The sequence below is a fragment of the Schistocerca serialis genome, chromosome 6, assembly GCF_023864345.2.
Source record: "Schistocerca serialis cubense isolate TAMUIC-IGC-003099 chromosome 6, iqSchSeri2.2, whole genome shotgun sequence".
Classification (NCBI taxonomy): domain Eukaryota; kingdom Metazoa; phylum Arthropoda; class Insecta; order Orthoptera; family Acrididae; genus Schistocerca; species Schistocerca serialis.
Window position 1 is genome coordinate 290,853,082 of NC_064643.1, and position 14,019 is coordinate 290,867,100.

Below are 14,019 nucleotides of genomic sequence, written 5' to 3' on the forward strand. Positions count from 1 at the left end.
GCATCTAGTGTAATCAACAGAATGAAATTTAACAGCTACAAAAAAAGACAAAAATGGAGAGAGAGAGACAGAAGGATGGCTACGTTAACAACGCACAGAATGTACAATTTCCTTTTCAGTGACCAGAGAGGAAAGTGAAGCTAGTGACATCACCGATTTGATATTCATCGTTTTCCCGCGGAAGGCATGTGATGGCCTGCGTAGAAGAAGAAACGAGATGAGATGAGACGAACAGAAAGGAGATGACAGAGCTCCCCGATAAGCTATCGCGGCGGAGGGGGTCGACGGCCGACGCCGGAAGCGCCTGCGGATGTTTCGCAGACGGCGTTCCCACAGCGACAGCGCCTGTCAGGGCCTAAACATCATCTCCTACTGGACAGCGCCAAATACCGCGCTATAGCCGACTAGCATGTCGTTGATGCACACGGAGATGATCCTCTGGCCTCTGTCAAGGAAGACAGTCCACATGTTTTTCCAGGTATGCCATATCCAACTGAAGCCATTCGTTCATATTCAGACCATGTATAATTACCAAACTGGGCGGGTTTTGATTGCTACATTTCACCCTCTGTTCCAAACAATCCCAGACAGTTTCTGTGGGATTAATATTGGGTGATTTAGCGGGCCTTTCGAGGAGCGGTGGGGTGCGTGAGTGTTCCTCAGACCAGGAAAGTATGCTTGAAACCCTGTGACCACGGCTGTTGTAAAGGGATATCTCCACCAATAATGTTGAAATAAACTTACTGTTTAATGGTTACAGTGACCTGACTGAGTAAGCCCAAATTAACGTACGAAAAATACCCTCAAAACATGACAGAACCACGTCCAGCGTAAACTACTCTCTCCACACACTGCGAGTTAAACGTCTCATTCCAGTAAGCTACTGTCCAGTTTTTTTGTTGTCTGGCTCATTTAAAAAGTAAGTCTTTGTGTGCTGCTCTGAGCAATCGCTGTTGGACCGGTGGTTGGTTTGGGGGAGGGGACCAAACAGCGAGGTCATCGGTCCTAGCTATTGGAATCAGCAGACACATACCAATACCTGGCTGTAACACTTTGTAGGGATATGAAATGGAATGATCACATAGGCTCAGTCGTGGGTAAAGCAGGTGGTAGACTTCAGTTTATTGGTAGAATACTGTGAAAGTGCAGTCAATATACTAGAGTAATTGCTTACAAATCACTCGTTAAACCCATCCTAGAATATTGCTCAAGAGTTTGGGATCAGTACCAAATAGGAATAACAGCAGAAAGTAACGTTCACAGAGAAGGGCAGCTCGAATGGTCACACATTTGTTTGATCCGTGGGAGAGTGTCACAGAGATACTGAAGGAACTGAACTGGCAGACTCTTGAAGACAGACGTAAACTATCCACGAGGAAGTCTATTAACAAAGTTTCAAGAACCGGTTTTAATATTGACTCTAGGAATATACTACAGTCCCCTACGTATCTCTCACAGGGATCGTGAGGATAAGATTAAAATAATTACTACGCGCACAGAAGCATTCAAACAAGCATTCTCCCCGCGTTCCATACGTGAATGGAACGGGAGGAAGCCCTAATAACTGGTACAATGGACGTACCCTCTGCCATGCACCTCACGCTGGTTTGCAAAGTATAGATGTAGATTTACCGTGGTATTCGACACTAAATTTCCGTCGCATGCAGTTCCCTAGGCAATATTCGCTCGGAAACTGGTTGAGATGGACCTATGTTCACTGCCAGCAGCAATTCATGCCTGGTTTAAAATCTGTTGTCATTGTCTCCAGTACTCGTCGATTAGAATGTTTTTATGACCACTTTCACATATCTACAGCATACCTTGCAGGCATTAATACATCAAGAAATCGGGTAACTCCATTCACGGCATGCCCAAACACCATAACTCCTTTCTGCTCTTCTGCCATTACGTCAGCGGTGGTGGGTCACATGACCGGCCGGTACGAGTTGTGCACCATATATAGCACCCCAAAGAGACCAGCGTGCTCTTTTGATAAGATGGCTAATATTTTGTTCTGTGGGCTTATTTACTAACGCGAAGGAACTAAAGGAAGATTAGGATTTATCATCCCGTTGACAACGAGGTCATTAGAGACGGAGCACACCCTCGAAATGGACCAGCATGGGGAAGAAAATCAATCTTCGATTCTTCAAAGAAACTCTCCAAATGTATGGCTTAGCGATTTAAGGAAACCACAGAAAACCTACATCAGCCTGGCCAAGCGTGGTTCCGAACTCTCAGACCATTTACTGATACGTCTCTTTGAAAATGTAGTTGTGGAGTGCCTCGTAGGTACATAGATTTTGTTCCAGGGTCACAAAAAAAACCAACAAGTGATAAATTTAGTTTTTGAAAAGAGAGAATAACCACATGTAGCAAATTTCGGCTGTAATGTTACAGTGTACCCGGCCAAACCATTTATATTTAATTAGCGGTCAACTTAAGCACTTCGCCTATCCGTTCACGCTCCTAGATCGACACAAACCTCCATATGCCACACTGTTTACATCCTTTTGCTATAGGCCACTTTATTCATCGCCTGATGCGCGCAACATTACTGGATTCCCGTAACATGGAGAATGGGACTACAGGGAATCGTGAACAATGTTTTTAACATCGTATGCCCAACTAGGCTTTTAATACTTACAGTATTTGTATGTCTGAAAGAACATACATCGTTGACGATCCATAACTGAGGACCGTCAACAATGTATGTTTATGTTCTTTCAGACACGCAAGTAAGTAATCTTGTCCTCTTGGCCATTAACAGCTCAAGAGTTACGCTGACCTGTTTTCATGAGTTACGAACTCTGGTATGGGTACAAAACTTAAAGGGGTTGACTATTTTTACCATTCTACATGTGAACTTCATTTCTGTGATTGTTGTGGCTGTACCTACTATGGTTGCACTGTTAGGGCCATCCTCACATGTGCTATTTTTCCGCACACTTCTGTCTGTGAGCATAAAATAATTTCTGGTGTGATACAGCTTCATTTAGTCCAAGGAGAAACGTTAGTAATTACCAAGAATGAAATAAAATGTTTATTTTAAATAAACGCAGCAAAATAATTTCCTTTGAGAGATTACATTTCGATGATAAGTGGCGGGTGTCTCCACGTGCGAACAGAGGTTAGGACCTCCCTTGTCACAGCGTCGTGAAAGATACTCGGTCTCCTTTCCCACTCGGATCTTGTACTCCGTCTCTAATGATCTCATCGTCGACGAGACGATACATTCTAATCTGTCACCGTTATTCTAATGCTTCTACATTACAATACTATGACCTCTTCATTGACAGGGCGTGAAATCTTACTCCACCTTTTCTTTAAGATTAACAGAAGTGCTTAGTATATTTCATAACCAGAGTCAGTAATAGAAGCAGGTTATCCTCGTTTCTGCCAATGTTCAAGGATCAAAATTCTGATAGGCCAGATTGGAGAAACTGTTCTTTCAATCCAAATGTCCCTTTATAAAGGTCGCTGTGCAAGGTAACGTGTATTACGGGCAGTAAATTCATTGCTGTACCATTCTCCAAGATACATCTTTTTGGAAGTATTTCATGTAATGGTATGCCTTGCTTTCTCCATCTACTGACTGTGAGACGCTGTAAAATTTCACCCATTCTCTACCTGGCTATGCAGAGTCATGCCAATTCGTTCCAGGTAATTCATCTGTCGCATCGCTTCCCCTGACATGTTGTTACGCGATTATTTTTTTCCTCGCTCACAGTGGCCTTGCTTTCATCTGGAAGCTGGGGTCTTCCCACGTGTTCATACGGTGAGACAACAATCAGTTTTGTCGCCTTACCTTCAGTACACTATCGTTACAAGGTGTATGAGCAAGGGTCTGGATTACAGGCTCGTGAAGGTCAATGTTCGTTTATTGTTCCTCTTAAGAGAAGCCTTACTTTAGGAAAAAAATTACACACAGGTTCATCCGCGGTTGCTTTTCTATACGGATATGATGCTCTGTATGAAAGTGCTTGATTACAAATATGCTTGTGGCTTCTTTCATCTCTGGATGCTTTGTTGTCGTGTAAACTGCCATGCCTCATCGTGGTTCAGAGCCCACGTTAAGCTGCATAATGTAGGCCGTGCACAGCAGCAAACAGCTATAATACGGCTGTACTTTATCGCTCTGAAAACACCGTTGCCAGTTTCGAATTCATATATTCATCGTCAGATTGCTTACATGCTTTTGTTAAAATACTTGGTACATTAGTTTACAAATTAACTGCCCTAGAATAAACAAAAAAATCACAGTTTCAAAGGTATGACAATGATGGATGCGCTACCAACTCGTGTTAGGAGGCATTTACATGAAATGACAGCTTGGAACATTTGTTTTCATCGTATTTCTCCAGTAGTAACATTCATGTTATTCTTCATTCATTTTACCTACAACCACAGTTGTCTTCATTACTATTCATGTTCGTTAGTAATAGCAATAATATTGAAGACAACTGTGAGTGTACGCGAAAAAACTGAAGAACAACACGGGAGATGAAGTTTCCTGTCAGATTAAAAGTGTGTTCTGGACCGGGACTCCAGTCTGGGAGATGAAGTTTCCTGTCAGATTAAAAGTGTGTTCTGGACCGGGACTCCAGTCTGAGATTTTCGCCTTTCACAGGCAAGTGCCAACGGACTGAGCTGTCTCATTTTTTTGTTTTTTTTTTTTTTACTAAATCTTTTATTGCACTAAAATGCAATAAATTACAAGGCAGAAGTAAAGCTGTGAGGACGGGGCGTGAGTCATACTTGGGTAGTTCAGTTGGTAGAGCACTTCCCCGCGAAAGGCATAGGTGCTGAGTTCGAGTCTCGGTCCAGCACACAGTTTTAATCTGCCAGGAAGCGCACACTCCGCTGCAGAGTGAAAATCTCGTTCTGGAAACATCCCTCAGGCTGAAGCTAAGCCATGTCTCCGCAATATCCTTTCTTTCAGGAGTGCTAGTTCTGCAAGGTTCGCAGGAGAGCTTCTGTAAAGTTTGTAAGGTACGAGACGAGGTACTGGCAGAAGTAAAGCTGTGAGGACGGGGCGTGAGTCGTGCTTGGGTAGCTCAGTACGACCTACCGCTGACGATGCTCCAGACACAGCGAAGGAGCTCGATAGACGGCAACAGTCTACTGAGGAGGCTACGGCGCCTGCACCGCACGACAACGATGGGTCAGAAGAGCCACCCCCGTGGGGAACAGATGATGCCGGAGGAACTGCTCCCACGCACTCTCCCGGTGTAAGACCGTCAGAGTGTACGGAATAATGGCAGCCATATGAGGGGACGGCGGGGGACGTTAGTCCGACAGCAGCCTATGTACGGCAAACTTAGCGACTGTACGATACCCTATCTACGTTGACCGCCATGCAACAAGCTTATCGGATAGGGTCTGTTAACATCAATAGCATTGGGACGCCGGAAAAAATCAAGATGCTCAGTGACATGATAAAGGCTGCGGATTAAGACATCGCACTATTACAAGAAGTTCGGGTACTTCCCCCCTCGGACTTTTACGGTTACGACATTTACTGTTCCCCGTGTGACGAGAGAGGCGTTGGCACAGCTATACTATTAAAGGAAGGGATACGTGCAGACGAAGTAGAGTATTTGCCTTCTGCCCGTGGTACGGCCGTGACCATAGGTGAAATACGTTTGATCAACATATACGCGCCGTCAGGCTCGGATAAGAGAAGAGATAGAGCAGATTTTTACGCCCATGAGGTTGCACCATTGTTCCAGGGACGATACGATGGTTGCATACTCGGCGGAGATTTTAATTGTGTGCTCGACAGAAAGGACCAACAACCTAACTACACTATTAGCCACGAACTTAGGGAGCTGGTCAACGGGATGGAATTAGTCGATACATGGGACCTGAAGTATCGCAACCAACCAGGATCTACATTTTTTACTAGCCACTCCGAGGGCCGTTTGGACCGAATCTACGTTTCAAGGGCGTTAGCAATGTCGACGGTGGACGCAGAAATATGGCCGACAGCGTTTACAGACCATGAGGCATATATTTGTACGGTTAACCTTGATAGACAGCAGGTATGGAGACGGAGGGGTAATTGGAAGATGAACGTCTCCCACCTGCGAGATGCAGAGTGCCGACGCATGGTGGAGGACGCGTGGCATGGCTGCCTCCGTCGACGAAATTCTTTTGGTTCTGTCCTGCAGTGGTGGATCGAGTGCGCGAAGCCAGCTTTACGGAGGACGTTAATAGGTTACGGGAAGGAGGTTTCTCAATAGTAGGGCACGACCACTGAGTTTTACTTTACGGCTCTCCGGGAACTGTTAGCTCAACCACCTACACCAGAACGCCAGACGACCGTCCACCGAGTTAAGGCGAAGCTGGTACAACTTGCGACGCAGAGGATGGCAGGTACGATGATACGCGCGAGGTCGCCGGATTTCCTGCCCAATGAGGTTCCCTCGATGCATTACGTGATAAAGGAAAGACGAAGAAGTCGCAGGAATTTAATACATGAGATCGATCTCGGCGATGGCCGTCGTTTTACAACACAAAGGGGCATCGCACAGGCGTTCACGGATCATTTTAGCAGATTCTATGCGAGCAACGGGGAGGGTCAGAGGGAGTTGGGGAACGTCCTGGAAGAGATCCCAGACGCGACGAGTGTGAACGGGGAAGCAGACGGGTTATCTGAAATTACGTGTGAAGAGCTGGAGGAAACGATTACACGAGGTGCTTGGAACAAGTCCCCAGGTCCAGATGGATTCCCGTTGAAATTTTACCCTGCCTTTGTGACCATTATGACACCGATGTGGCTATGTATGTTTAATGAGTGCGGCAAGAAGTACCGGTTCACATTCAATTCACAGAAGGGCTCATGATACCGATACCGAAGCCCCGTGGTGGCAAACGGCCTTGTGATTGTCGCCCCTTGACCCTCCTTAATAGTGACTACAAGATCTTCATGCGCATCCTGGGAAGTCGTATCAAAAAGTCGCTGGAGAATCGAATACATGCCGATCAGACTTGTCTTGGCGGCATCAGTAATATCCACAGTCTTGGGAGACTATCGTGACGTCGTCGCCCTCGCGGCTGCATGCCGCCTCCGGGGGGCGATGGTTGCAGTAGATTTCGATCATGCTTTTGATCGCATGGATCATGTGTACCTCGCGGCGGTGATGAACAGGATGGGTATCTCGCCATTATTGACCAATGCTGTGATGCGGCTGTTGCACGGCGCCAGATCAGCGATGGTGGTCAACGGAGGGAGAACTAAGTATTTTAAGATCTTAAGATCAGTGAGACAGGGTTGCCCCTCGTCGATCCTCCTTTATGCGATCGCCTTAGAACCGTGTCTCGCAGGCCTTCGCCGCCGTCTTACCGGGATCTCCCTATGGCATTTATCATTCAAATGCAGAGCATACGCGGATGATATTCTGTTCCTCGTACGGAATGAGAGGGAGACTCAAACAGCACTGGATTGGCTACAGACGTATGGGATGGCAGCTGGAAGTGTGGTCAACTACCGAAAATCACAATTCATGCATGTGGGGCGTGGACTAGAATCAGGAACGGAAGGACCCTTACCTGCGGTGAAAACCCTCCGCTGTTTGGGTATCACCTTTCATAAAGAGACAGCGAGAACGGCTGCGGACAACTACCGAAGACTGTTACTCAGAGTCCGCACGGCAGTACGACTAAACGCCCTACGGTCGATGGATACGCTGCAGCGAGTGTTACTCGTCAACCTTTACCTCGCGCCCATGATGTGCCACCTGACACACCTTCTCCCCTTGACGCGCACGATGGCTATGAGGATTCAGGCGGCTTTTGGGTACTATGTGTGCCTGGGACAACTCTTTAAGGTACAGTACAACACGCTTACCCTCCCAGCGCGAGAGGGGGGCGTTGGTTTAGTGAACGTGCACGAGAAGGCGCGTGCCATGTATATTAATACTATGCTCAAACGGTGGCGCAATAGGAATCACTCGCTTACGGAGACGATCATCGAAGAACTCGTACCGACATCGCATCTTCCTCCAGTCAGTGTCGGCCATGTATCGCCCCCTTTAACTGTGGTGTCACCGCCAGACACCACACTTGCTAGGTGGTAGCTTAAATCGGCCGCGGTCCATTTAGTACATGTCGGACCCGCGTGTCGCCACTGTGTGATCGCAGACCGAGCGCCACCACAAGGCAGGTCTCGAGATACGAGATAGCACTCGCCCAGTTGTACGGACGACATTGCTAGCGACAATACGGACGAAGCCTTCCTCTCATTTGCCGAGAGACAGTTAGAATAGCCTTCTGCTAAGTCCATGGCTACGACCTAGCAAGGCGCCATTAGCCTTACCTACTTTGAGAGTTATCGTATAAATGTCTCAAGAAGAACGTGTAAACCAACAAAGATTGAAAGTTAAGTATAAAGCAGCTACGTACTTTTCTTGCTACCATTCAATAGTTATCCTGTTCCAGACTTGACGCCAGTCGGCGTGTGTGTACGCGTGCCTTTCTTTCGGCTCCCTTCCCAGTGTGGCGTAGCAAGCTTGTTACGCCACAACATTAACGTATGTGCGCACGTTCATCGTGGAACACAGTTACGTTCGAGAGCGTTTACCGACGACCCGACAGTCGACATCGAAGGACGTGTACCATCTGCTTCTTCGACAGATCGCCCGGAATAGGGTGGAACGCAAACATCCAGCTGTTAATTGGCACGTGGTGTGGCGCACGGTCCACCACCCCGACCTACCTACATCAGTCATGTCAACATGGTACATTGTCGTCAACCGAAAATACCCTACAAATGATAAAAAGTACGCAATACATTTGGCGGATTCGCCCTTGTGTCAGCAATGCGGCGTGCTGGATACGGACGACCATCGGCTGGTCTGCGGCGAGGCATTGGCTGTCTGGACTCTCGCAAGAAAGATAATAGCGTTCATGCGGCGCACTATCTGTACAGCAGTCTGTTCTGACATAGTATTTTTTCCAGAGGAAACGTATTTTCCGCGTCATAAGACGAACGCAGTGGCGTGGATCACAGGTATGACGGTCCATTACATCTATAGAGACACACGTACGAACTTACTGATCGTCCTGGATTACTGGCAATACTTGCAAGATGGACACACAACACTATTACGGCTACAAAAGTACAAGGATTGGTATGCCAATTTCCCAGTAACGGTTTTTGCGGACCCGCCATATACTTGGGGTGTGCCGGGTGTGCAAAGATGAGTGGCGGTGCTTTCGTTGTGAAACCGACCTAGTAATGTGATCGACTAAGAACATTATGCGAGTATGCGACCTTCGAAAAACTCACGCTTGAACAGTTAGCAAATGGATGTACTTCAAATTTTGTTTTCATATCCAAAATACTTTTCTTTAGGGTGCCGGAGGTGGCCCCACTTCGATTTTGTTGTTATTTCATGCTGCATGGTAGGACGGCAGAGAGGTTCCTTCCAGAACAGTTATCATGTGTCAGGACGTACTATGTTTATTTTGTGAATAATAAAGGTTTCTGTTTCTCCTAAAAAAAAATAAAAAAGATGGTAAAGCACTTGCCCGCAAAAAAAAGTGAGTAGAACACTTGCCCGCGAAAGGCGAAGGTCCCGAGTTCGAGTCTCGGTCCGGCACACAGTTTTAATCTGCCAGGAAGTTTCATATCAGCGCACACTCCGCTGCAGAGTGAAAATCTCATTCTAGGCACAAGAACATTATTTTTTAAAAAACAAATTGTTTACGTTCTGGCGAAACATTTTCTTTATGCTATGGTGGTATAATGTTTGATTTTCTTCTCGATGAAAATAATTAGAGAAATTAAACAGCAGAAGTGCCAAATTTGCTACAGGATCTAAATTTTTCACTAAAATTTTTATGTTTTACAAGCACGTGAAGAAGTGACTTTTAGTTAATGATACGGATGATTCGTTCAGCACGACTCACGATTCGCCCTGAAAGCCTACTTTCGCCTGTACCACATCTGCCACCTTCCAAATTTCACAGCTGTTCTCCTACAGTCCTTGCAGGACTAGCACTCCTGGAAGAAAGGATATTTCGGAGACATGGTGCAGCCACAGCCTATGGGATTGTTTCCAGAACAGTCATCAATGCATTTTTCTGCGAAAGCTAAACGTTCCAGATTCGAGTCAAAATCCACCGCACAGTTTTAACCTACTAGAAAGTTTCAAATCAGCTGCAAATACGGTGCAGAATGAAAGTTGATTCTGGGAACATCAGTGGTATTCGCTGGAGAAAGACGATGAAAACAATAATGTTCCAGGTGGTCATTTCATATAAGTCGCATTCTAACACAAGCTTGTAGCACAACCATCATTGTCATACTTTTGAAATTGTGAATTTTTGTTGTTCCTAGGGCGATTCATTGTAAACCAGTATGCCACCTGTTTTGATAAAAGTATAAATGTCGTCTGACATTCGAAACGTCTGACAGTGGTTTTTCAATAAAGTAAACCAAAACCATTTTGTGACTGAATGCTGTTACACACTATTAAATGTCTGTACTATATACAGCTACTGTGTAATAATGTCATCGTTTGGAATAATAGTTTTAAATTACAGCTTATCTAAATTGGCTGGATAATGCAGATCAGTGGCATGACGGAGGCAACGGCGTATAACTTCGATCAGGAACAAGCATAGTGAAGCACTGCGGTGTTCAAACAAACCTTCGGATTTAGGTAAATTTACTTGCGTCAACATACTCATTTGCACTTTCTATCCAGTCCTCTTCAAGAGCAATTGTGGCGCTGTGTTCTCTTGAGAGTACAGAGTACACGCAGTTCGTTTGCTAACATTTCATGGTCTCTTCCCTTTCACTGGATATCACGGAACAAGGTATAGATACAGGAAGTGCAACATCTTATTGACCCTTTACGGAGACGCAAGGGCTTTGAACTTCCACGGCATCAGTGGAAGAACATAAACCGTATCCGAACAGTACACGGAGCGTGTGTATACTAACTGCACAAATGGAGTAATCATTCCAACTTAGTGTCTCATTTTGGAGCACTGGACCAGACCAACCAGCACACTGTTTAGGACTGTAAACTGAGAGCCCACATGGATGATCCAAACGACTTTTTCATGGCTATAGCATCAAGCTTTGACTAGAGAAGGAGACTGGACATTCGCGTGTAGCTACTGTTTCTTAGTTTAATGTACATTTGTATTTAAGTCTTGTTCTTGTTTTCTTGTACTTTTGCACGTATTTCATGCGTACTGCTTTACGCTAAACAAATAAATCACGGGGAATTCTTGTAACCAGAAAAACGAATGAAGGGCCGACCAAGGATGCCTTGCGACCTTGCTAAGGCATATTTCAAATTTTTCCCTTGTTCTACGGCTGCTCCAGTTTATTAACAGGTGTTCCACGTACGTTAGCTGCTGCACTGGTAGAAAACATTACATGTGGAGCTAAATTATTTCTATAGGTCCATTTATTCATGTGCGTTACTTTGTCAGTTTACTCATTAAGAAACAACTTTCTATAAATATCTTTTGCGTTATCTGAGAGATTCGATGTCTGATGGTCAATTCCTGAAGAATTAAAATTGCGTGCGTCGGTATTTTCTAAAAATGTAACGTGATTATTGAGGAAGTTTACGGTGATGTAGCCTCATGTGAACTGCATTAAAATCTTCTCGGATTTCTTGCCGCGTCGAGCCGCAGTGTGTCCGTGACTTTTCCGAAGGCAAGTTCCCTCTCTCGTAAGATGAAAGGAGAGAATATACCTTCCGAAATATCGTGGACACACTGGGGACTGACGCAGCAATAAACCCGAGGAGATTTCATTGTAGTGAAACATGAAGCTGTAAATGTGTCAATCTGGAACGTGCATTTTAAATAAGATCCAACTTCAATTTTGATTGATTTTGGAGCAGTAGTTATGCGAGCATTATCAGACACTCAGATCCGAAGAAACTGTACAATGTCAATACTGTATGAATGGCCAATGTGGTGATGCTTACCGGAATTCCAGGTGGTCCCCGCAGACCAGGCATCCCTGGATCACCCTGAAACATAAAGCAAATTCAGTTTCATATACAGCAACATTGGTAGATAAGAGTATTAAATAAATGAAGTTTATATTACCATGCCGAAGATACAGTGATACCATTCTTCAGGGAATTAAATTGTGTTGGTGACTGTATTACAAAAATCTGATAAAACACAGCGCTGATATACTTCGGCTCTCAAAAAATTATCTAAAAATTTGCCCCCGGTTAGTACTCCATACCAATTTCATTTGCTATGTATTCTCACTGCATATCGCAATGTGAGTCTGTAGCAACGTCGTGGAACGTTGTGGATGCACGCGAGACATAACACACTGATGGCTTTCCTAGGCGGCAGAGGAAGCAATCTGTTAGAGGGTACGCCGGCGGCCGTGGCCGAGCGGTTCTAGGCGCTTCAGTCCGGAACCGCGCTGCTGCTACGGTCGCAGGTTCGAATCCTGCCTCGGGTATGGATGTCTGTGATGTCCTTAGGTTAGTTAGGTTTAAGTAGTTCTCAGTCTAGGGGACTGATGACCTCAGATGTTAAGTCCCATAGCGCTTAGAGTCATTTGAATCATTTGTTACAGGGTTCTGCCCTGGACAACAATCGCTTCCGGTCACTCTTTTTCGCACATCTTCAAGACTACCCGTTTCAACAACGGAGGCCATTACATAAGGAATGCAAGAGAAGGCTGCATTCAGTCGCAGATGTCATTCCGTGACAAGTATATTTAGTAAGTGAATCTTCCAAATTCTTGCAGTGGATTCGGAAACGCCCTTATAACCAGTATAATTGTACTGGATTCTTTTGTTTTTTTTTTTTCTCTGGGTTGAAACCTGGCATCAAATTGTGTGGCCAAAAGTCTTTCGACACTCCACTGAATACATTGAGATCTCAGGATGGACACCAGATAACATTCTATGTAATACAATGTATGTTAGCGTTTGTAGAAATTTGCAGATTCCAGAAAGAGTGATCCCGACGAATCCATCGGAGAATGTGTGTGTAAAAAAAAGACGCTCTCTCTTATGTGGTCGGAGAGGTGAGTGCAAGGGACAGTACTCTCGGTGAACAACCGCTAAGTTAAATGGAAACTTCAAAGCAAGTCCCGCATGCCTCTTCGATGACAAAGAATACAAAGCTGGCATCTGATTGCTGGTACTTGTAAGTTAGGACAACAGAAAATGACCGGTTTCCGTGAAATGGATTAGTCGTACCTACTTTCTTTTTCATTCTGTACCCTACAGGGCAGAGTAAGCTGTTTGAGGTCCAGCCTATCGTAGAAAATCTTTTCTTTGCAGCGGAGACCATGCGAGCTAATTGGGAGGGAGAGGGTTTTCCAATTGCGAATAAAAAGTAGTGAATTACCAAATACGATATTTGTCTTGCCTTACAACCAAAGGAAACCTTGTCTCACATAAAGATCAAAAGTTGGTGTGTGTGTGTATGTGTGTATGTGTGAGTGAGTGAGTGAGTGAGTGAGTGTGTGTGTGTGTGTGTGTGTGTGTGAAAGAGAGAGAGAGAGAGAGAAAGTATGTGGGCAGGAGGGAATGTATTTACGAGTGTGTATTGTTTCATGGCACATTTCTGCTCGTATAGGGTACTCTGCTACGACAGTATTGCGAGTTTGTAAACAGTGGGTAAACGAGGGCCGGTTTTTTCTGCAGCGTCTTCCACAAAACATTAACGATTTTCCTAGTCTGCCATCCAAAAAGCATAGCGGAGATTCCTCAAGAATATATCCACGCTCTCTTTGACTCCACGGCACAACGTTTAGGGCATTAGTTCCCACGGTTCCACATCTTTCTGTGACCATTGCCCCTGAGTGACTAAGCTTTCTGCATTGCCAGTTACAGTGTCATCCCCATATATTTCCACTACTCTAGTATCGGAGGCCAACCCTACTTTTACATTAAGATTTCCCATTAAACGTTTTACTCTGCGGGTGGTTATCTTCTCTCGCACCTTCGTCACTTTTTCATAATACTCATCGAATTTCACAATACGAAAAAACTGCTTTGTGCACTGAAA

General features: G+C 45.1%; 1 protein-coding gene across 1 annotated transcript in view; it reads right to left on the minus strand.

Moving 5' to 3' along the window:
• LOC126484272 (collagen alpha-5(IV) chain-like) overlaps positions 1-14,019 on the minus strand; it is a 609,631-nt gene that overhangs the window by 199,949 nt on the left and 395,663 nt on the right. Inside the window, exon 3 of the mRNA XM_050107696.1 lies at positions 11,961-12,005. Within this exon, the coding sequence (XP_049963653.1) occupies positions 11,961-12,005 (45 nt within the window). The remainder of the gene's footprint in view (positions 1-11,960; positions 12,006-14,019) is intronic.